This window comes from Pinus tabuliformis, chromosome X (genome assembly GCF_031772625.1).
Source record: "Pinus tabuliformis cultivar Carrire ecotype Pingquan chromosome X, CPIR1, whole genome shotgun sequence".
Taxonomy (NCBI): domain Eukaryota; kingdom Viridiplantae; phylum Streptophyta; class Pinopsida; order Pinales; family Pinaceae; genus Pinus; species Pinus tabuliformis.
In genome coordinates, this window is record NC_142308.1 from 355,753,369 (window position 1) to 355,779,186 (window position 25,818).

The 25,818-nt window shown below is 39.7% G+C and overlaps 1 protein-coding gene across 3 annotated transcripts in view; it reads left to right on the forward strand.

The window, feature by feature from the left end:
* The first annotated feature begins 14,386 nt into the window (after positions 1-14,386).
* LOC149139963 (FKBP-like peptidyl-prolyl cis-trans isomerase family protein) overlaps positions 14,387-25,818 on the forward strand; it is a 312,982-nt gene continuing 301,550 nt past the window's right edge. For 2 of the 3 annotated variants that reach the window (XM_089447226.1, XM_089447227.1), the window contains exon 1: positions 14,389-14,539. In XM_089447226.1, the coding sequence (XP_089303352.1) occupies positions 14,515-14,539 (25 nt within the window). In that variant the 5' untranslated portion in view covers positions 14,389-14,514. Of the gene's footprint in view, positions 14,540-25,818 lie in introns of all 3 variants that reach the window. The other variant, XM_089447228.1, reaches the window with a different exon arrangement.

Below are 25,818 nucleotides of genomic sequence, written 5' to 3' on the forward strand. Positions count from 1 at the left end.
TCTCATACCTGAGTATTGCAACCATAACCATATGCATAGGTCAAACCAGGTTAACACAATACATATAACATCAAGATCTTCAATGCAATGAACATAACCATCACACATATGACCAATCCAAATTATAACATCAATGTCTCAATGAAATGACCCTAATCATCAAGTTAATATCATATAACAATCAACAAGTTCACCTATAACATACTCATCAACAACATTTAGCATACTCATCATGTTATGTAATATAAAACAACAATAGCAATGATTACAACTACAGGTTACTATCATTCTTGACTATATGACACGTGTGCATATGACCACACTAATCATCTAACATCTATCATGAATGTAACCATAACATCAAATACATGCTCATAAACCTAATGTATATAAACCTAATGCATATAAAAATCCTTAACTAAATACATGCATGCCGAACATACAATACATGTATGACGATCTGTTCTTACCCCAAAGTCCAATGCTGCAACCTCATTATGATGATCTGCACCTCCTGCTCTATCTCAGCCAACACATTAGCATCATAACAACCAATAGCATCATGATGACCTAAATTTCATACAATGACTTCACAAGGCATGTTTGACCTACTATACATGCATAAGCATAGCCACGACCATACATGCATAACAACAACCGTTACTCCATTGTACACATTGTCACATGCAACCAATAGTATGCATAAGCAATGCAAAATCAACTACACCTACGCATAAACACATGTAGTTGAACATAAGCGATGAATTTTTGTAATCAACCTACAAGACTGATACATGTAATCAAAATATTCAAAATTGTAACCTAACATACAAGGATGTAAGTAGGTATCATGAAATCAACATGTAAGCGACATATAGTTCATACACAGTCAGTCACATGTTCAAAAAATCAAGACATCATGTTGTTGAAAATAACAACAAGAAAGGCTAAAAATAGCATTCAGAATATTCCAATTTTAATTTGTCCTTGAATTAAAATTTAAAATTAAAATTCGAATTTAGTCTCACCAGTTGTTTGAAAATTAATTAATTAATTCATTATGGATTAATTAGTTGGAAAAATTCAAGCTAGAAGTCTTTGTGAAGTCATGCAACAATTATCCCTTAAATTAAGGAGATTATCCCTTAATTAAGGAGATAAGTTTGAGTTATATTTGAGTTGTAATTAGTTAGCTCAGTTTACTGAGTTAAGTCCAGTTAAATTAGTTCCAAACAGTTTGAGGAACAAATTGTGAGTTCAATCAGTTAATGCGTGCATGCATCAAACTAGTGTACTCCAGATAACTAAAGATTCTCTCATAAATAACTCATTCATGTCCATTCAGAGAAAGACCTAGTTGAGATTAAAGACAGGGACATTGTACTATCAGTTGCATGAGTTTTCCTATAAAGGAAATTCATCCATATAGAAGGAGAAGGTTCCTTGAGGATTGCGCAGTTCTCACAAGGTGTAGGATCAGTGTGAGTGATCAGTCTTCCACTTGGTAACAGGAGGATCACCCAGGAGAAACAACACAAGGAAATAGGATCATGGAGGGCAGAGGAGAAGGCTTGTGAGAAGCTTTGGTTTCCTGTGAGCATCCGGGAGGATTGCACTGAGAGCTGGCTAGCTGTGAGAGCTAAGGCTTTGTATAATTCTGATGTATTTCCATCTTGTATGATAATACAGATAGTGGGATTTTTAGCTAAGGCTTTCCCCAGAGTATTCTTCTGTGTTTCATGTGTATTGACTCTTCTTCTCTGTTATATGTGTTCTGCTTGATCTTGCTCAAATCTATTAAGCTTCCGCAAGTTTGATTGTAGAAGTAGATTAAGTATTTTTCTTTAGTTATATTGCATAATCAAGGTAATCTACAGTCAAAATTTCTACACATGCCTATTAATTTGAAATCAGCTTTCACCAATACTAGGAACCTATAAGCATACCCCCTTACTATCCATGGTCCACACTAAGGTAGAAGGAGGAAGCTACTTTAATGACCCGATCTCCAATGTCCAATTATGGAAATAGGATCTCCAAAGCTCTACTAATTTTAACCACACTTGAAAAGAAATTGATTTTTATTTCTCATACATTTTGTATGAGATTAAGTCAAAACATTGCACTTATTCCACTTGTAACATAATAACTAAGAACATGCCACTTTTCCATTTCCTTACATGTAACTTTTCAAATTCATTGCATGCAACCTTTCAAATTCCTTACATGCAATTCTTCAAATTCTTTGCATGCAAATAGGCATAGATGAGATACATCCATATTATCATACAACAATACCATTGCATTTAAAAAATAACATTTTCTTCAAACAATTACCATACTTTTACATTTCTCTTCAAACAACTACTATACTATTACATTTGCATGTAAGCATTTCTTCAAACACTTCATATGCAAACTAATATAGCAAACTATTTGCATAAAAGTAAGCATATATCACTTAGCAATATTATTACACATCAATGTTATCCTCAACCACAAACAACATACGCATTGGGGCATTTTATTAAATAGTTTGTATGCAATTAATCATTGAACCATTTAAGCATTTCATCAAACACTTTGCATGCAAACTAATATAGTGAATGATTCAATGCATATATCCTAAACTATAGTAGTACAAGTTATGGAAACTGAACCATATGATCAGTGGAATTATTCCTGACTATGGTTCAAGTTTCAGCTTCTGAGATTTCATAGATGAAAAGTTATAACAAAATACCAACACAATCTTATTTGGTGCACAATTCTAGGAGTATCCAGAAAGCTCGATTTACACTGGTCATATCTCCTAAAATATAGTGAATAAATGTCTAAAATTTTTATCACAATATAAGTGGGATTTCCTCTCATTTTGGAAAAAATTTCAGCTCATGAGAGTGCTCAAAATAAAAGTTATAACAAAAATGTTAGCGTGACCTATTTGAGACCTGATTTTAGGAGCATTCACAAGGCTCGACTCCCTCTGCTCATATATCCTAAAATATTGCGACCCAATATCTGAAATTTATACCACATAATCATTGGTATTTCCCCTCAATGTGGATGATTTTTCAGCTTCTGAAAGCCTACAGAAGAAAAGTTATTGTAGAAATGCCAACATGACCTGTTTAAAGGTGCATTCAAGAAGGTCATCTTCCTTAGATCATAATTCCTAAAGTATTGCGAACCAATATCTGAAAATTTTACCACATTATCAGTGGGATTTACCTTCAGTATGGAAAAATTTTCGACTTCTAATATTCCACAGAAGAAAAGTTATAACATATATGACAAAAAGGTCTAAAATTTAACCTTTGTTCTTCATTTTACCTATGATAGAGCCCATCCAGTCCAAGTGCTTGAACCATGCTCTGATACCACTTATAACACCCTCCGGGGTAAATGTGCATATAAAAAAACACAATAGGAATAGAAATACAATAAAAATATCAGCCATCAAAATCCATATATACATCATTACATTTTCACATGGAAATCAAGGGAATGGATTCTTTTCATTAATAAATGCAATGAACCAACCGGTGATGGGACTACCACATTCCACTCGACCATAGATTGGTTAAGCCAAGTCTCTCTTCAACCAATCATCCCCATGCCATTTTCCAAGCATGAATGTGGGACTCATATAACACATCAAAAAACACCAATCAATGTGGATGCCACCGAAGTTCTCCACCTAAACCGTGAGGAATCTGAGTGCCTCCTAGTCTCTCAGGCTTTACCATGCATCCGTAGTCTGATCTAGGGATCACTAGGCCCTACACCGAGACATACTCTCCAGGCTTTAAGGTGCATTCCATCCCAAAAGCACTAGGTCCAATGAAGAGAAAATACACCTCTTGGCTTTGCCGTATATCCCGCCCTTCACCGGCAAGGATTCCTAGGCCCACTGAGGCACACAATCTGGCTTTACCGCAACCCATAGTCCAGTTTAGGGGTTACTAGGTCAGTGGCTTCGTGCATCCTCAGTCTGGTTCAGGGACCACTACCACCATGTGTTTTTCAATTTGGAGATTCACCCCACTCAGCTTCGAATCCAATTAGGCCACCCCCCCACAAAACGCATGAGAGAACCCATCTCATCAAAGCTATTAGGAAATGGCAAGGCTAGGCTGAAAATACTGTCACACCTGGCAAAACCCATGCCATGGTAGAAAAAGAAACACATGCAATCCCATGCATGCCAAATCTAGCAAGGAAAATACACATGCAATCCCATGAATGCCAAATCTAGCAAGGAAAATACACATGCAAGTTGATACCTGCAATGAACCCTGTTATAGCTGCTTGTACCTGCCTTTCCCTGCTTGGTCTTTGCTTTCTCTTGGCTTCTTTGCCTTTCTTGCTCCAATGCCTAAGTGCTCCAAAAAAACTCTAAGTAACCAAGAATATGAGAGAGAGAGAAAGAATAATGAGAGAGCTCCAAAACTAAACTGACCAAGTCTTGCTCACTGATCCTCATAAGCCTTTTTATTAATGAGGCCTCTAATTTTTTTCATTTTCCATTAGTTTCCTTCATTTTCCTCCTTGCATGAAACCTATGACCTTTCACCTCCTTTTTCTGCTAATTTCCATTATTTTCCTTCATTTTCCTCCTCACATGCAAACTGTGACCTTTTACTTTCCTTTTCTCCTAATTTCCATTATTTTCATAAATAAATGTGCCAAAATACCTCTTTGCCTCTTTAATGCCTTAGCCATTGCCTTAGCCATAAACAACCAAATGAACACCCCCTAGGATGTCTTCCCCACCATTCATCTTGGAATACGTGTCCCATGATCCGTGGTATTTATATATTTTTACATGGAATTTTCACAAGGGCTGTTACAGTTTACTTCGATGTTTATGCAATTAAATAAATTGTTAATATAAAGAACAAGTAGGAGATTGTAAACCAGTAATTGCAGTAGGGGTTTCTGAAGTGTTAGATTCAGGAATTTTCACATGGTATCAGAGGGATTGCAGATCATAGATGACTGAAGACACCAACTGAGAAAATTTGAGAATTTGTAGCAGAGAAGCAGTTGTCCCAAGAGACAACATTGTTCCAGAGCTGAAGAGGCAAGAGGAGTGATGCAGTGTAGAGAGATTGACGTAGAGGCTCATGCAGTGCCAATGTCAACACTCTGAGCCAAGAGAGGGAGAAACAGTAGCTGGGAGGAGCCCATGTAGTAGTTGCGTCAGCCATCAGGGACAACATAGAGGCAGAGGAGGGAAGACCAGGCTCATGCAGAGCCATGTCATATTTCTGAGCCAGGAAGGATTGACATAGTTGGCCAAGAGGAGCAGATTCAGCCCACGCTAGAGATTGCACAGAGCCTAAAGGGCTCAAATTCTTCGAGTTTCCGGGGCTATGGGATTTGTGCAGATTTTGATTTGTGGAGATAGTGGGACATTGTTTTTGTCGGTGCAGAACAATGTCTAAGCAGACTGAACAAAGATAGAGGGAATCGCTACCTTGACGGATTTCTAGCCAAGAAATCTAAATCTGCATTGCAGCAACAAAGGAGGATTGGAGAGGAGCAATTCAACAGTTGGCTGGAGGATTTCTGAGAGGGAAATCAGGACTCAGAGGAAGTCTAGAGAAGAGGGGCAGAGATGGTGGTGAAAAAATTGAGGGATCATGACAGATTGGATGGGGCTTCCAATTTTTTCACATGGAAGGCCAGGATCCCGACAATCCTAGATAAACATCGCATCAAGGACTATGCCTTGAAAACAGTAGCTGTCCCAATTGACCCTGACGCAAATGAGAAGTATGAGGAGGCCCAGGAGAAGGCGAAATCATGCCATACCACATATTACTGAGAAGAAAACAACAAAGGAGATGTGGGACACCCTGACCACCTTATACCAAGGCTCTTCCGTGCAGCGGAAGATGTTATTGGAGAATCAGTTGAGGTCATATTAGATGCAGAAATGAGAGGAGATAGATCCATTCCTTTTCACGTTGTAAGGGATTCGCGACCAACTTACGACTATGGGGTCTACATCGGATCCAGAGTTCATGGTCAGGATTTCCCTGAATGCAGTCTCCGAGGAGTGGGAGACGTTTATCCAAATCATTTTGGGTAGAGAAACTCTCCCTAGCTGGGAGGAGATGTGGGTAGCTCTTCGACAAGAAAAGCTTAGGAGATGGACCAAGGCAGGGAGTAACGATAAGGGAGTTCGAATCAAGAAGGAGGAGGAGGAGGATGCATCTCTCACATCAGTGAGACAACAGGGGCTACAGAAGAGGAAGAAGAAAGACATCTCTAAGGTCAAGTTCTTCAACTGTGGGGAGTTGGGACATTATGCCTCTCAATGCCCCAGAAAGAAAGGCTAGGGAGAAGATTCTGACTCAAAGGCTGCTCTAGCAAAGGCAAAGAAGGATGTCGATACTAATTACGATTATGCCATGAGTGCTCATGTGCCTCTAGAGAAGAGGTGGGGAGACTTGGAGTTGTAGTCGAGAGGACTACATAAGCAGGGGTAGGATCCTTGAGGTGCCCAAAATCTTGGATCACATCCAGCTACGGGAGCCCTTAAAGACAGTAGCATGATGATAGGTGTTAGGTGGAGCAAGGTGTGATGGAGCAGCAACGTAGTGATAGAGTGAAGAAGTCTATAGCAGCGCAGTGAAGGTTGCAGCAATGCGAGAGGCACATAAGAGGTTGCAATAGTGCAGTGGCAGTAGAGGGAGCACATGATAGCAGCATAGGTGGCTTCAACATCACAAGGCTTCCAAATTGACCAGGATGTCACTGTTTGGGTGAAGTTAGTTACTTACTTCGCGGTAATTGAGTTACAATGCAACAGTTAGTAGTGACAATGTTATGGGCAGCATGATGCAACATGTTGAGAGGGAGCTACAATACAGATGTAGCAGTGGAAGTGGCAGTGTCATAGGCAACATTATTGGGAACAACAGTGCAGTGGATGTGGTGCAGCATGCCAAGCATCAATGTAGAGGACCGTTGTGGAAGATCAGTGTGATGCTTCTATGGTGAAGCATTGCTAGAGCACAATCCTCACTAAGAGGGAGTGTTGATTTTGGGTAGCATTGGATGTGCTCTAGCCATGAAAATTGGTGGAGAGGCTAAGGAATATGAGATCTCCAAGACCTAGAAATCGTTTGGAGAAATTCCACCCGATGAATAATTATTAAAATAATTAATATTTTTGATGAGTTCCTAAGTCTAAACTTAGGAAAATAAAAATATTAATGTGTATTAATAAAATACGGGTGAGAAAGTTCTAAGTGACGAGGATCAAGCCAGTTCTAATCTTAGCCATTGATTAGGGACTCAACCTTGGTCGTTGATTCGTCAACAGGAAAAGTAGAAGAGGAGGCCTGAAGGTTAGTTGGAGATACACCAAGTGATCAAAGAATTTGATTTTCTGGGGCGAGGTTTGCTGATGAAATCGAGTTAGTGATTAGAGTTGCAGTGAGGGGCATTTCAACAAGGGATTTTCATATGAGGCTGAAGAATACATAACAAAGAGGCAGCACAATGGCGGGAGAGACAACACATACCTAGAAGGGCTAACACAGACACTAAAGAGTTGACGCAGAAGGCTGACGCAGGTGACATAGAAGCCGTAGAGGCTGACGTTGGGCCTCAAGGCAGTGGTGGGGAGATTCTGTGGGGCAGACTAGGAGTAGATCAATAGATTCTGAGTCGGGAGAGGGTGACGCAGCTCCTGAAGGAGTGATGCAGTTCCAAAGCAGTGTTTGGTGCAACTTTCGCTGTCTAGCATAGGAAACAACTAGATTCGTTGTGGGGTTTGATCATCCGGTTGCTGATTTGCCAGAATATCTATCTCCGGATAGAGGTACTACTATTGAGGATTCTCTGTTGGGTGAGCCATTTCTAGCACCCTAGTTGTATTCACGAAATTTGCTTAATAATACAAACCCTCTATATGTTGCACCAATTTTCCTGAATTGGGTTTTTCTGGGGATGATTGTCCAAAAATAACGGTGTCCCTTGTGTTATTGTCTCAATTTATTTCAGTGCATGATCTCTATATTTGTGAAGGCTGCAATAGTGTTTAATTCAATGTTTATGCAATTAAATAACTTGTTAATGTAAAGAACAAGTAGGAGATTGTAAACGAGTAATTGCAGTAGGGGTTTCTGATGTGTTAGATTAAATAATTTTCACATTTCATAGTCCAAATGGGCATATCGTTTTTTTGCATTCAAGGGTTCAATATGTTGGATTTCTTCTTGAACTTCAAGAGGGGTGATAGAAAGGTAAATTTTAGCAATTAACTGAGCTTGGGACTGAGTTTTGAGTCACCCTAAAGAACCGCGACCCCCAAACCCATGCCCTAGGCGCATTCTCTGCCGTGGCATTTTTCCTAGAAATGATAAGAGCCATGCACCAGGGACTTTTAGAGAAGGGTACAGGAAAAGCGATAGATTATGGGGAGGTTGGAGCAGAGCAAGTTGTAGGGGAAGGAATTGATACCAAGCTAACTAGAGGGGTGGGTATAGAAACAACTGGATAAATGAATGTAGAAGGAGAGAACCAAAGGGACAAAAGTAGCAATAAAAACCATGGAGAATTTAACATTAGTGGTGCAACTCAAAATTCTAGGCTCAAGAATAAAAAACAAAACATTAAACAGACAATACTAGCTAAAGGTGATGACCATAAGATATTTTACCAACTCGTGAACAACATTCTCACTCCAGACACTATTTGTTGGTTCCAGGTGTTGACGAACTTGTTGCAGTTCGCTCGGTCTCCTCTCCTACACCTTAGAGGCCGTAAACAAGCATCGACTTGTCCAAGCAATAGTGGAATACGAACTGTGTAGGTCCAGGCTAGGATGGCTTGGGCCTTCCTTCATTGGAGCGTTAAGGAACCAGATGCTGAGGGGAAAAATCTCACCTGCAACTTAGTGAAAATGTAAAATTGGTAGAAAATGACGAAGATGCCGAGGTCATGGGGGTTACCATATTAATTCGTTGTGTTAACATGACTTGTAGCATATGTGACTGCATGGGGGAAGTTGTCCATGCCATCCCCCTCTTTAATGCCTAGCTCTGTTTCCAACACCCCCATAAGAGTAATTTCTAAATTAATTTCAATAGAAATTAATGAATGATAAATTATAATATTATTCTTCCCCCTTAGTTTTATTTGGGATTAATTATGTGATGTATTTTATTTGTGGTCCTTTACTTCTCCTCTATTTTTTTTCCCTTGGAAAAAATTGTAATTTCCATTAAAGTTTGAAAATTACATTTTGTAGATGCCATAGCATATGCATATGTGGGGTGATATAGCCTTTTAGAATGTAGATATACAAATAAACGAAAGTAGAAACATGTGTTCCATGCAGGGAGCACTGATATATTAATATGGGGGGAATCATGTTTTCCTCCCCTTTTTCTTCTCGACCTTGCACCACTCCCCTTGAGATGGTATCGTGGGAACAAGTTGAAGTGGATTTTCAGCACTTGGTCAGGGATTTTCCTTGTCAGAATCAGAGGTGTCTGATGCATGTAGCCTTTTGGTTCCAGTGTTTTCCATTGTATCTAAGGTCTTTTCCGGTTGTGATTCCATAGGTCCCTGTGGAGATGTCTCCTGGGTTTCTGCTTGATTGTTCTCATTTGGGATGGGCTCTTCCACCTCCTCTTCAGGATCTGGTGGGGAAAAATTCCAACCCTTTTGGTGTTTTCCATTTTCTTCTTGCTTCGGCTGTCTTTTTTGTATTCAAGGCACGTATTTTGTAGATGTCTTGTTTGTCGACATATTCTGCACCTAAATGTTGTCTTTTCATAGTCTATTGTCTGTTTCAAACTTCGTTGTTTATGCTTCAGCTGTATGTGATCCAATAAGCCCTTACTGAGATCAACTTCCACACAGATGCGTGTGAATGTAAAAATTCTTTCCTCCACTCTTTGTGTGTCCATTTTAATATATATGCCGATGGAATTGCCTATACATGCAAGAACCTTTTGGTCCCAGAAGTGTATTGAGAGATTATGTAGACGTACCCAAACTGGCATCCTGGAAACAACCATGGTGTTGGCATCGAATTCCGGGAACCATGGTGTGATGAAGAGGCCCGAAGATCCCCAGAACCAAGGTCCCTCCTGTATCACTATGTCTCTTATCTCTGTTGATTGGAATTTGACTATGAAAAACCCTTTGGAACATATATGAATCTCAGAATGTAGAGTCCATTTTGTGAAAATCCAATGGAGTAGTTCAAAAGGTTTTGGCCAAAGACCGTTGAAATGACAAATGATGGCTTGTGTTTCATAATTATTACATACCTCATCTGTTTCTGATATATCTATTTTTAGTTTTGGTGTATAGTTCAGTTGCTCCACTATGTATGGATTGGGTTCTGTTCCAGCCTGCTTTGGCGCTACTGTAGGAGATTTTCCCCCTTGTAAGATGTTCTTGAAAGATATTCCTTCATTTTTGTGTTGCTGATGTGGCTCTGAGTTTTTGTTTTTGTTTTTGCGCTTGTCCCACTACCTCCTTCTGTTTGTTTTGTTAAGCTGCTTGTTATTGCACCACCTCGCAATCTCAGATTGAGTGTTATAGTAGATTCTGGCATAATGTTGTAATCCATAATGGATCTATAATCTTGTAGTGTTCTGCCCCCAAATAGCAGATGTTGTTGTCCATTCGGGTAGCCGATATGATGGGCAATGATATTCTTCAGAATTATAACACTGTCTATTGCATGGACCCAAATCAAGATAGATTTCCTTGAGGGGGTTTTAATAAAAATTTGAAAGCGATTAGAATTTACCATGAAGGGAGGTTTTGTGTGCTTCTGGTTCATGCATGGTCGTGCAACATCTCTGTCTCCATATTGCTTTGAAGTCTGTGGGTACTCCTCCAGCGTCTTGGCAGTTTTGGCTAATTTTTCGGGAGTCTTGAACAACCTTCGCGAAGAGGCGTAACTTCCTTCGTTACTCACAATCTGATGCTCTTCAGCTGCCCACAGGAGAGGATCCCCTTGGCCTCTATCACCTCGGCCTTTCTCCGAGCCTCGTCCAAAACCCAGTCCTCGATTCGTCGTTGTTTCAGTCATTGGGATTCTGCTAGATGTGCTCCGCATAAAAAATGCTTTGTAGTAATCGACTAAAACAAAAGTGTCGGCAACAATGAGTTTTAAGAAACTTATTTTCCCTTTTCCACCCATATCCACCTCGGCAGACATCTCAGAGAGTGCTCGAAGAAATAGGGCATGGCCCATTTTGTCCATTGACCACGTGTGCTCCGCTGCCGTAATGTAGCCATTACTGTCCCTGACCAAGGAGCGGAGCTGCACCAGTAGCTGCCCCTGGTTATTCGTGACCTCTGTCTTTACTGCGGGATCAATCGAGCTCTCCAGTTTCGTGCTATTTTTCTGCCCTTGTTCACAACTGGGCTTCAGCCCCAGGGGTCTCAGAAGAAACCCCAACTCTAATTGCATCAGGCTTCCATCTGGGACAAGATCGAGCCTTGCAATGATCTCCTTCAGTTCTTCTATTTGCTCCTCTGAGAAGCTGTTCTCGTAGCCCATAGGGGTTTTGCCTTCCAAGATCTCGGGCCAGAGCCATCGATTGTGCACAGACGTGAGGACCCTGGGTGATCTGCCGCAAATGACAGTGCCGCAACGTAATTTCTGAGGAGCTCCAATAGCCCTGTCCTCGCCGTTTTCCAGAACCGACATGTGTCTATACTTCCCTTCAATCATCTTCGCTTGGTCTTCTACGTCCAGAGGCTCCGTCATGACAAAGATGGGGTTCCGCATCATGACCTTTGAAATCAGTGTGCCACAGGGCTTCAAATCCTCGACTAAAACCCTTAGTGCCACATCCTTGTCGGCTCTGACTCCACATGGTAAGGTGTTGTGATCCGTGAGCAGAGCATCGACGCCTCTGCGCAAGGCCACTCCTGCCATATTCTGTCCCTGGTTGTTCATCTTGTCAGCGCCCTAAAACCCTAGCCTCACACTATAATGTTAATTGTAGAGTCATAACATTAACCTAAACTCTGATCTACAACTATCACTTCTCCTTTATTTTATATACTCTAAACTAAATAATTTATAACGTGATATGCATATTTTATTTTATTTTTCCAAAAAATTGTTTCTAGTTTATTAATATAACAAAATCACAATACAAGAAATTGAATTGAATCAATTTATTATTTTAATGGTGTATTATTTTTTTTTTTTTAATTTAGTTGACATTATATTTTATTATCATTGCTTTTTTGTTTTAACGCTTTATTTTATCCAACATAACATCTCCCCTATATCTCCTTTGTATTGTATATTGTGATCTAGAAATACCCAATAAAAAAACATCACTACATCTTCTATTGCAACTTTATTTAGTAAAGCCAACCTAGATCCATCTTAACTTTGGATCTACCAAGTGCTAAGAGGGATCCCATCACTTTTCTTTCTAAAAGATGTTTGTAGCTCAAGATATTTGATCCCTCTCGATGCTTGGTAAATGCAAAGTTAAGATGAATATAGGTTGGTTTAGTTATTAATTATAATCAATTATAATTATAACTATAAATACAAATATAGATATTGATTTATTTTTCTTGTAATTTGATTGAGGCAAAATGTTTGCAGGGAATTACAACATCTCTACCATACTGGGCTGGAGATGTTATATGTTATTAAGACTTATTTGTCTCTTTTTTCTAATAGTTTTATTTATTTTAAATAATTTTTATGTGATTATTTAAATTTCTAACTCAAGAGTAACACCTAGAGTAACACCTACTGTATTTACAAAATATTTCAAAATCCCATCCTTATAAATTTTACCAACCCCCAACTCTCGAACCCACCAAAATTTTTAAACCTAATCATTGTACTATTTACACTGAACTCTTCTAATCTAAAGTCTTTTTGTCAGCAATTTCCTGAATTTTATCCATTGTGTAACCCGGATACCAACACCTCTTGCACGTCATATTGCTAAAATTGGTTTAGCATGCAAATTTTGGCAGCGTCTGAAAGTTGATGGAAAAAGCAAAACATTACACAGTATCAAACTTGCATCGAAAAATGAATTTTCCCTAATGTTGGTTGCAATATTCTGAAGGAGATTACATTCAAATATGAGATGCAAATAAGCGATGTTCGAGGGTGTTGTAAACCTCCTTTATGAGCGACATTTTCATTGGAAATATCATTTCTTGGCCATGTGAAAAATAAAATAATGACTACTATAGTTTTTAAAGTCAATTAACTCAGAACCTAAATCCCCTACTCTCTACATAATCACCTGTAACTACAAGCCTTCAACAAAATACTCAGGGTTATAATAAAAAATGGATGAAAAAAATACGTTGACCTCTATTAAACACGACATCCTCCCTCTCTCTTCTGTCTCTGTAACAACCTAGGGTTTAAAACATGTCTAGGCGTTTTCAAAGGTTTGCACTTACCTCAATTTATTTGCCTGTGCATAGCATTGAGGTCTTACAATTGCTTTTCACCTCCTCCTACTCCCACTTGTTCGTGTCCATGGACAAATTCAACAATTTCGTGATTGAGAGATGATTGTATGGTTTATATTTATTTATACATTTACTTTTGATATTGAAACCAACATTAAATTTTGTTGTTTTTTTTAGTTAGTTTTTTTGTTTGTTTGCTAAGTTGTGTGAGTCCTGGGATGACTGCACACTTAACCTTTGGCTTGAGAAACTGCGCCCTAGGAGCATCTAAATCGTCAAAATCACTTGGGGATCGCACTTGGCCTGGGCCACACCAGCCCTTAACATGGTTGGATTTTTTCCCATGCCATTTCAAATTGGTGACCTTCACATTATGGAGTAACTTAACAATTTACTCCATCACCATCGATTCTATACCTTGTAGGCTGTTTTTATTTTAAGTTAGTTATAAAAGAGCTAATATTAAAAAATATTGACATACAATCTTTTTACGCCTACACATCTTCCCTATACTAAACTTAAAACACCTCTGAGCACAATAAAGCAAAATAAAATATTAAATAAAAATAAATAAATAATTTAATTTTAAAATCATAACCAAACTAAATATTAATATAAACCTTATTCTTTATGAGGTAAGCAACCATTCCTATTCAACTTTGAGATTTAGTCATTAAATTATAATCCCTTATTTGTATGATAAAGAAGTTAAAACTCTATTTTTTATGAAGTGCATATTTTATTGTAAGATTCAAACTTACAATTTCCCAATTAAAATTTACAAAATCGAAGTAACAAAAATAAATTTAACCCTGCATTTTTCTGATTTAAAAAGCTAATTGTTCTTGCAAAGTCAATAGTTCTGGTTGAAATCCAAATGAGGTTAGATATGTACATTTTTAAGCCAAAAACATACAAAACACCAACATGACCAGTTAATCTCACTACTTATTCTATCTACATAAACGAAAAAGCCTTATCCAATCTCTCTTCCCGAACAAAATAGCTGCGCGTACCACAAAGGTGACAAACGCCGGATTTCTCTTATCAGATTTGTCAATGGCCGCCTCTCTCACTCCACTGGGTAAGCTTTATCAATCCTCCATTTTCTACTGAATTTCTTCTTATTAAATCGAGTTTTTGTGTTTTCGTCTCTTTCTTTCCGGTGCTCTGCTTTTTAAACTTGTATATTTCGTGAATGAAAATCTGCATTCTCGTTTCTTATGTTTATGACGGCTATTCATTTCTGAAGAAAACCAATTGTGGGCTTATAAGATTTACTTAATTCAAGAAAGTTTTCTGAATGAAAATCTGCATTCTCGTTTCTTATATTTATGAGGGGCTATTCATTTTCTGCAGAAATCCAATTGGGCTTATCCGATTTTTACTTAATTCAAGAAAAAATTAGGAGCTGCAAAGGATCAGGCCAATGCCGATGACAATACCAGCGATATTGACAGAAAAAAATTAATTGAATTTACTCAAAGCTTTGAATCGATGCAAAATAGTCATAACTGGATAAATTTAACTCTGACAACTTATATTACAGTGTCTAAATATAACCGCTTAACTGCATCTAGTCAAGAATAGCTACAAACCGAATTTAATCTTTTTTCTTAAACAAATTGGTGGAATGCACTCTTAAGTAGAAGATTGGGCCTCTGTTCATATATTCACCCGTGTGAAGAACCTTTTTATTCTACGCGTAAACTTTACAAGGTGGGATTTGGCTAAGCCACCCAAGAGATGCAATAGTGCACCTGTTAGGTAACTGAGTGCCTGTGGTCATTTCTATGAGAGAAATTGTGAGTTCATGATAATTGAAAATGCGTAAGTGATTGGTGCAAAGCTTCCAATTGGGCGGAGTATGTTTTAGCACTGGGCTTTATCAACTCAATATCTAAATCGTATGTTAAATGAATAACTGCAAGAAGAACTTGAAAGTGTCGTGCAGTTCCAACAAACATTAATATCCATCACGATGACCATGTTTCAAGGAACGGTCGAAAAACTGGAAGTTATCGCAAGTATCCCCATGCAAGAGCCCACCCCTAAACTAGACACATAAGAAAGCATCCTGCCTGTTGATGACATTTTAAATGCACAATACTTAGATGCTTGGTTGTGCTGCCTAGAATATTATGTTGAGAAAGTTCATGTGGATGCTGAAACTATTGCACGGTAGCAAGGTTTTATATGCAAAACACTCCTGCAAAATTTAGTGATGTAAAACAAAAAATAGTAGAAGACACATGATGGAAGTAAAAACTAGACAACCAAACTAAGAGATAAAAAATCAAAAATTATTGGGGTACCTGCATACCCAAGAGGATTGCACATGCAACTCCTAATGTACGGAGGAAGAGTTCTCTGGTGAAAACTTTGTTCATTCGATAGATGAATTAAAAAGTTTTGAAGACACGTGCAAGTCACTATTTATAAAAAAAGAAGTTAAAATCCCATTTCGAGGATGAAGTTACCATTAAGAAATGATTAGTTTCTTATCTAGTTTAATTAAATTCGAAACACACTAATTGTATTAACATTGTCACAAAGTGAGCTTACATGCAAAAAAGTACTCATACCTCCCTTGTCTCTCAAAAACTAGAAGACTGAAACAATGGGGTCCTAAGTGGAAGGTGTTACTACCTAAACTAGAACCCTAGTTGAAAGTCCAACCTCAGGTGTTAGTGTTGAAAATAGTAGCGAGAGAAGGTCTTCTTGATTTGTGCCTCAGTCAAGAAAGACCGCGATCAGTTAACTGGGTCCCCAAGTGGCAATACGAATTTGGGATAAGACGAGTTGGGAGCTTCAGTTTCTATTGAGGCAAGGAAGAGTTATAAACTCCAAGTTATGATTGGAGAGAGTTCAGTTCGAACTCGGTAAACCAAGTCAATCACAACTGCAGTTCCAAATTTGTAATTGTCTAATTATAATTTTCTGATTATAGCATGGATCGAATTGCATAAAAGGAAGGACGAAGGCACATATTTAATTAATTGTTTTTGTGTGTGCACAAGGTTGTGAGACAAGACAATAGCTCACGAGTTTGTGAGAGGTTGCACTAGTTTGTGTGTGAGACCATCCGTGCTAAGAGTGCGTCTTTTGGAGGAGCCAATATGTAGAGGATAGAGAGATCTACTTGCTGCCAGATCTCGCCAAGAGTTAGGTGTGAAAATTCGATTACCTGAATCACCACTACAACAACTGATTAAATTCCTTCTATTTGTTAATTATTGAACAAATTATTCACTGTTTCCTACAGTAAACACCAAAACTAATACACTGCAGTCTTCACCAACTAAATTATAAGCGGAAATAAGAAACTAAGCAAGAAAGAAATACACAACACATTACAAAAGTCCCCAGAAAAACCCAATGCGAGAAAACCGGTGCAACAACTGAGGGTTTTATTATTAAGCAATAGTTTTTTGAATACAATCTTTGGATGCTTTGCTGGCTATCCAGTACAGAGAATATCAATGACAGAAGAATAGTGAGAAGTACCTCACACTATCACAGGCGATCTTGACTGATCCAGCCACAAAATGGCTTGCCCCTTGCTGCCTTTGTGCAGCCATTGCGTCATCCCAGCGTCACAATGTCTAGGGACAACGTCACTCCCTCTGCTGATCAATTTTCCTCCTAGGAACTTTGATTTCCACCTCCCGGTCTCACGCCCCGGCTTCTGACTTCAGAAATCGATTCCTCCAGCAAAAATACGAACCTCCTCAAGGCTCTGCGCTGCCTCTGCGTTAGCCTACGCTGGCCAACTTAGCCTTTGCGCTGCCTCTCCTGGATCTCTCTTTGCCTCCTTTGCTAAGTATTCCCGGATCAAGAGAAATTTCCAACAGAACTATCCCTGCCCCTCACTGCAAAAGATCATTTCGAATTCTCTCCCCGGCAACTGCTGTGCTTCATAAATTCGATCTTCTGATCTCGACTCGATGTATCTTCCAAATGCCCATAAAGCCTCCTCTTATAATCCTTCTGTTGAGAACCAGCGGCCCAGATTAGATCCTAATCAATGGCTCAGATCATTTTGTATTGATCCTCAGCTTCTTCTAGAAGATTCACCCACAGTTAGATTAATACCCTTTAATTATTTTAACTTCCTAAGTTTAGACTTAGGCATCCATTAAAAATAATTAATTATTTTAATAAAACTGATTCTGGGTGGAATTTCCCAAAACGATTTCTAGGTATTGTGGAATACATGTGTCTAAGCCTCCCTGCAAATTTTGAGGCTTAAAGCACATCTGATGCTACCAGAAATCAACACTCCCTCTTAGCGAGGAATGTGCTCTAGTAATGCAACCTGTTGAAGCATCACCCTTCTCTGTAACATCTCCCTCTACGATGCTGATGTCTGACATTTTTGCCCATCAACTACTACGCAAATGCTGCATCTGTACTGCTGCTGACACTGCCACTGCCAACACTGCATCTGTACTGCAACTCCCTCTGCATCCGTGCTGCTGCGGGCATTGCCACTGTTAATATTGCATCTGCACTGCAATTTTCTCCAACTGCTGCTTCTACTGCATCAGCAATGGAAAAGCATGCAAAATTACTGAACTGCTGTTCAACACGATATTGCTGGAGTTCTGACGGCTGCTAGTCTCTACGCTGACTCTCTGAAGCCTCTGCGTTGCTGCTGACCTCTGCTCTGTGCCAAATGCACTGCTTAGTCTTTGGTGCTCCTAGCCACTAAAACTGTCACTGCGACACTCCTCTGCACCAATTGACACTGGTCCATCCTACTACTTCTGATCTGGGCTCCTGTAGCAAGGCATTGATCCAATAGGTGGACTTCCTCAAGGATCCTGCCCAACTGCAGTTCTTTCGAACTACAGTTCTATATCACCCCACCTCTGGGCAATCATGGAAAACTCCTCCTCCTCGATCTGTGCGGATGTAGCCTTCGGATCATGCTTCTCGTCCTTGTCCTTCTTCTTGAGAGGACACTGTGTAGCGTAGTGACCAAGTTCGCCACACCGGAAGCACTTGATCTTCGAAATATCTTTCTTCTTCTTCCGCTGCTCCTGTTGCCCCTTAGATGCGAGGGCTGCATTTTCATCCTCCTCCTTCGGCTTCGTCCCACTGCTGTTGTTGCTACTGTCAAGTTTGCACTTGACTAAGTCTCTCCTCATCTCTTCTTGTTGAAGAGCGGCTCATATTCCTTCCCAATCTGGCAACCTCTCTCTGCCCAGGATGCTCTTGACCAATGCTTGCCTTTCTTCTAAGACTGAATTTAGAGCTAGCCTCACTATCTCGGTAGGCTGAGGTGTTGACCCCACAACTGCCAACTCGTCTCGAGTTTCCTGAAGCTTTGCAAGGAACGGATCAATGCGTTCCCCTTTTTGCATCTGCATGGATCTCATCTTCTGCTCCAAGTACATCTTCTGCTGCTCAGAAGATCCCTGATATAGCATGGACAAGGCATCCCACATCTCCTTGGCAGTCCCTTTGCTTGAGATGTGACATACTACATGATCCTTCACTCCGTCGAGGATCATCCGCTTGGCCTTTGCCATCTCTCCCTTGTACTTTTTGAGCGGATCTGGATTCGCGGGCTCAACTACCACACTATCGACGTAGATCTTGAGAAAATGTTCATCTAGAAGGCATGACATCCTCGCCTTCCAGATCACATAGTTGGATGCACCATCCAACCGATCTTGATCTCGTAATCCATTGGCTGCCATCTTTGTCAATGAAAGTGTCAAACTGCTTCCTCTCTCCTCTAAGCAGCACTGGGCTGGCCTACACACTCCTTGCTGGAGTTAGTAGATCTGTTCCTCTCTGCTGTTGCTTAGCAATAGAGAAATCAAATTCCTTGGCTAGGAATTCTCTGAGGAAAAAATTCCCTCAACTGTGTCTTCCTTCTTCCTTTTGACAATTTTTTGCCCCAGCAACTGCTGCAGAAAACTGCGTCACACCAGAAAACTGCCTCTTCGCTGAAGCTGCTGCACTGCTCCCTCTGACACTGGCAAACTTCGATCTGGAAGTCTTACCTCTCTGTCGACTCACTCAGAGAGAGACCTTCCTCGAAAATCTTTGCCCTCCTAGCCTGGATTGCGCAATCCCTCTGGGGATTCGATTTGCTGCCTACGCAACACTTCGACCCTCCTTCTCTTCAGCACTGGGCTCTTCCGGCTCTGCTCTCTTGCTTCACCTGCAACTCTGATTCCATGTGAAAATTCGATTACCTGAATCACCATTGCAACAACTGATTAAGTTCCTTCTATCTGTTAATTACGAAACAAATTATTTATTTTTTCCTACAGTAAACATCGAAACTAATACACTGCAGTATTCACCAACTAAATTATAAGCGGAAACAAAAAACTTAGTAAGAAAGAAATACACAACACATTACATCGTTGTTTTTGGACAAATGTCCTTGGAAAAACCCAATGCAGGAAAACTGGTGCAACAACTTAGGGTTTTATTATTAAGCAGTAGTTTTCTGAATACAATCTCTAGATGCCTTGCTGGCTATCCAGTACAGAGAATATCATTGGCAGAAGAATAGTGAGAAGTACCTCACACTATCATAGGCGATCTCGATTGATCCAAACACAAAATGGCTTGCACCTTGCTGCCTATGTGTAGTCACTGCGTCAACCTAGTGTCACAACGTCGCTCCCTCTACTGATCGATTTTCCTCCCAGGAACTTCGATTTCCACCTCCCGGTCTCACACCTCGGCTTCCGACTTTAGAAATTGATTCCTCTAGCAAAAATACGGACCTCCTCAAGGCTCTGCGCTGCCTCTGTGTCAGCCTACGCTAGCCAGCTTAGTCTCTACGCTGCCTCTCTCAGATCTCTCTCTGCCTGCTTTGCTGAGTATTCCTGGATAAGGAGAAATCTTTAACCGGAACTATCCTTGCCCTTCACTGCAAAAGATCACTTCGAATTCTCTCCCTGGCAACTGCTGTGCGTCAGAAATTCGATCTTATGATCTCAACTCGATGTATCTTCCAAATGCCCGTCAAGCCTCCTCTTGTAATCCTTCTGTTGAGAACCAACGACCCAGATTAGATCCTAATCAATGGCTTAGATCATTTCGGCTTGATCCTCGTCTTCTTCTAGAAGTTTCACCCACAGTTAGATTGATACCTTTTAATTATTTTAATTTCCTAAGTTTTTACTTAGGCACCCATTAAAAATAATTAATTATTTTAATAAAACTGATTCCGGGTGGAATTTCCCAAAACAATTTTCGGGTATTGTGGAATACATGTATCCAAGCCTCCCTGCAAATTTCTTAGAACACATCCGATGCTACCAAAAATCAACATTAGGGACTGCATTCCAGAGTAAAAGGGCCTGTGCCCATAGATTTCAGGCCAGCAATAAGAGACCTGTGCACAGAGATTTCAGGACAGTAAAAGGGGTCCTGTGCGCAAGGATTTTGTGCCAGGTAGTGGGTAGGCAGGCAGTAAAGAAGAAGGAGCTAGGTGAAGAGTTTTTCAAGGTGTTTTCAAGCTAAGTGTTAGCAGTGAGAACAATGCGTTTTCTATTGCTCAAACTATTAATAAAATTCTATAGTGAGGAGAGGGTTTTCCTAGTTGGGTTCCATAGAAAAGTATTGTATTATTGTGTGACTGTGTTTCTTTATCTTTGTTTCTATTCCGCTGTTTATTTATTAGAGAAATTATGTGTCTTGGTGAATCAGAGTTTGTTCATTCAAGCAGTTGCAGGATTTCAAGGAAATTCTATAGTTAGCTTGGGAGAACAAGATGGGAATTGCACCACTGTCACTTCAGTACGATGTCCCCTTCACTTTAGGCTAGTTTGAAAGGCTAGGGGTCATCCGTATCTACCAACCATAAATCAATAAGTAAATCACTTAAGTGAAATAATACCATGCAATCTTATGATTTACTTAAGTAAATCCTTAGCATATACGACAATGTAAAGTTCTATTATGCCATCAAGTGATTAAATGCTTTATGCAAGATCAATAACATAGACCACAAATTACCCACTCAAGGGAAAGAGTTAGGAGCTAGTGGACACGTGTGTGCCAAATCTGATGTGAAGAGAAATAGTAAAGAAAACATTAGATTTGCATTTAGATGATTATTATTCCGACAAGTGAAACTTAGAAGAGGCTACTTGAAATAAAACCACTTTAATCTACCTCTAGAGCACTAGGAATGAAATTGGTTAGCATAAATTGATGGTGCAATGTGTGCTTTAGATGCCAATCAATTATATGCTAAATTAGGGCTAAGAGACTAGAACCCTAGGGTAAATTAGTCAACATAAACCATGTAGATCAAGACCCTACATGAAGGCATTCCCAAAGGAAGCAACCTCACTGACAAGGTCAACTATAGTTTGAACAAAATACTAAATACCCTTGCGAGGGATCCAAAGGGAAAACAAAGAAAGGAACTGAACACTTCCTGAACTAACAAGAGAAGAAGGAAAGGAAAAACACTAAAATGTCTTTCTTCCAAGTGTAGAATAACCCTTCAATGGATCAACCTTGAAATTTGTAGTAGTCTTGAGCTAGCACAACACCAAAAATACACCGAGTGAAGAACACTAAGAGCTGACATGAAAACCTTAATAGGTAGATCTTCAACAAAATTGTAATTGTATTATCAAAGAAGTAGCCAACAACAACAACCATTTAGAATGAGAGGAGAGCCTCTATTTGTAGAGGAGACTTTTGCATCCTTCTCATTTATTATTATTTTCTATATCTTTAGATCTACCTTAAGAGGACTATGAAAATGACTTGTCATTCACAAATCAAAGGAGACTAAGTCAAACTACAAACAAAATGTGCCTCATCTACAATAAAGCCTCTAAAAGAGTAGGCCATCCAACAAAAGAGAAGCCGACTAGGGTAAATAAACCTTAACATCTCTCCCAAATGCAAGGAGAGACCTTCAAAGCATGGTAATATGTTCCCCTACTGAAGAAAAGTCATAAAATATGCCAACGTCTAGTCTCTAATGAAGGGAAAATCACATATGTGGGGTAAATAATCTCCAAAAGAGAGGATGGCTCTTCTAATCAAACTCCATTGTCCACATATGAGGTCTCCAAGGTGAAGGAACATCCTCAACCTATGCAAGCAACCTCCACAAAATAGGGAATGACCCTTTTCAAGTCAAAAAGTGGGCACAAATGCTAAACAACTAGTGGTAAGTCCTCCAAAGTGGTCAACCCTCAAGTCAAGTGAGTGATGCAATGAAGGAGGTGAGCGCTCAAGGATATAGGATATGGCATGTCAAGACGTGATCCATGCATGTAGAACTAGCCCTAAAGTGCCTTAGACGATGCGATTAGTGCCTTGGGATGCATGAATTGCTTCAAGATATGTGAAATTTGCTAGGGAGATGTGAAGCTCAATGAGCAACTATAGAATCATCTTCAAGTGTCCATGGCTAAAGTGTGACAAATACATAAGAGGGGATCCATGCTTGGGCATAAGATAAGTGTGCTTTCATAGGTATGAAAACTTTTACAACATGAGTAATGAAGTGAAATGGGGCTAGAGGTACTCTAAGTCATGTGTCCTAGTAAATCCACCCCAAGATCCCCACAAACCTATTGAGGCCATAAATGACCAACTTGGAATCAACTTAATGACCCAAGGGGTCGTAAGCGAAGCTATAAGAGAAAAATATATCTTGAAATGGGGACTAAGGCGATCAACCATGACCAACCATAAAGGGTCTAGAGATACCACCTAGACAATGCAATACTTTTACATAGATCATCTATGAATGGTCCAATACAATACATGAATACAATATGGTCAGACTTTTGGTTGATCATGATACAATAGCACAAAGCGTCACGACGTAACATTTGATCATGGTACTCTATGCTCTAACATCATCATGATAGGTACAAAATATGCTCATATGATGGGTCACATATGGCGAAACAATATGAGTTCTTTGAAGTGAATATAAGGTGGGACATGTGCTCATCTCAAGGGTGCATGAGAACTACAAAATCTGCAAAATACCTATCATCTTGAAACACTCTCACCAAATGGAAGACAAATATTGTGGGGTGAAGACACAAGTGCCTTGCCCCTTTCCCAAGATAGAAATAAAGCCACATGTAAATAAAACATGTTAGTAGTACCATATCTCAGAGGAAATGCATACGTTTGAGCATCATCTTATTTTATTCTAACACAAAAGAAAATGTAGAAGTCAATAAAGTAATGAAACACATAAGTAGATCAAGGCTAAGAAACTTACTATTTTACAAGGATGTCCCATGGCATCATATATTATCCTCATAGAACATATTCCTAATTTTATCATTCACGAGCAAGGGCAGTGTTTCACCATCCACATGACTAAGATAGAAAAAATTATTATCTTTTGTAATATCCCAAACGGGAAATTTTACAAATTCTTGGAATTTCAACTCAACAAAATGCTTCATATAAAATTTCCATTCATTTAATAGAACATTGCCATGTAAAATCTAACAAATAGAGTACTGCGATTAAGTAACACGATGAACAAAAATAATCTCAGCTTTTATTATAATAGATAACTGGGGTTTACATGCTAAATCAACCAATACAGCTGAGATGGGAAAGTTGGCCTCAAGAATCTGCGCCAATACTACCTCGGCCCTTTAAAACTGAACTGAGATGCAACTGCTAAACTCTCCTGTGAATTCTGGATGAATTCACCAAGGGGAGAGATGGGTAATCGCCCACTCTCACTGAATCACTTGAGGATTTCCGTCCCGGGGCTACTGCTGAAGCTGGGAACTCCCGGTTCTCCAAACCTCTCCACAAGAAAAATACTCAACTCAAAGATGTCCCCAAATGGTCTCCTCCTCCTCTTTTATAGATTTGATGGACCCCTCTAGAAGCCTTTATTTTATTATTATTTTAATAGCTTGGTACTTTTTTCTTCCTTTAATTTTAATTAAAATTCCTTTTTAATTCAGGAAAATGGTAAATCGACCACCATCCCTCCTCAGGCCACTAAAAGTCACTTCCCACCATCTCATCTTGTAGATCTTCTCGTTCCAGTTCCAACGAGCTATTACACTAAGGTGTTCCATCAAGTATTCCTCCCAGAATGCCACCTTAAGCGTAATTAATTGAGTTAGGCTCAATAATAACCCCGTTTTTTGAAAGTTGTCGAAATGCAACAGAACAAAAGCAAAGTTGTGCGGATGATGGAATATGCCAAGAAAATTCCATCAGATCCATTAGAAACTCCTCAAAACCCCTTAAATCCCCTCTAGAAGACCCTGGGTCTGCTAATGGAGTAAACCTGCTCTTGTGATGTAGCTGCCTCCAACCTTGGAAGTCCATCCTAACCATGCCATAAGGGAAACCAGAAAAATGAACATGATAAATCCTCCCTCCCCAAGATTGCTTGCCCTCAAGCAATCCATATCTGTTGACCAATCTAGTGGTCCCCATCCAATGCGACTAAGAACCAATACCTGGATCCCATACGAACCACTGGGTGGTACCATGCCTTTGTGCCACCCAACCATCAACGGATCCCTTAATGCCCAGAACCCAGACTACACTCTGACTTGTCCTTCCATCAATAGATCCTCTTGGATCCCAATGCCACCATGGCCAATCATCAACACCCCTATCCCATGGCTCTAACTGTGCTCTGTCTCCAGCTGGCAGCTATAGATGCTGCTCCATCAATTGAATACCAACTCATCACTTCTCTCCAATCCAACCCCTAACACAAACCAATGCCAATCTCACTCTGCTGATGTTGGGATGGAATGTTGAAGAGCTGCCGTCTTGTCTCCCACTGCCAAATGGAGCATGTAGTATCCCTCATGTCTAAGTGTCCTCGATGTACTATGCCCCTGACTAAGAATATTGCACCATCAACGGGATGCCAACTCATGATATCTCGCCAATCCAACCTCTGGGAAGGGTCGAATGCATGGATACCTGCTTGTGGAAAAAGCCTATTATGATGATGCCGGTCCATGCTCAACTCATGTTGCTCCGCTTGGCCAATCAACAAGATCCACTAAAGAAACCCTGCCTCTCTCTCTGTAATGGACAAAAATGGAGAACCTGTGCTGCAAGTCTTGTCTATGTACTCCTGGAGAGGTTGCTGCTTGGAAATACCAATGTTGCACGAAGCAGGGACAAAGTGGGGACGTTTTTTGGAAGCGGGGATGCGGAAGCGTCATTTCCCAAAAATCTAGGAAGTGAAGCATCTAGGAAGCGTCTACAATATATATAATTTTTTTATTTTTTTGCGTTCATATTAAAAAAACATACAAAATACCAAATTAGTTGTAGAAGATATGGAAGCATGCATATTTTTACATAAATCAAGATAGATATGGCATCCATTGTACATTAATG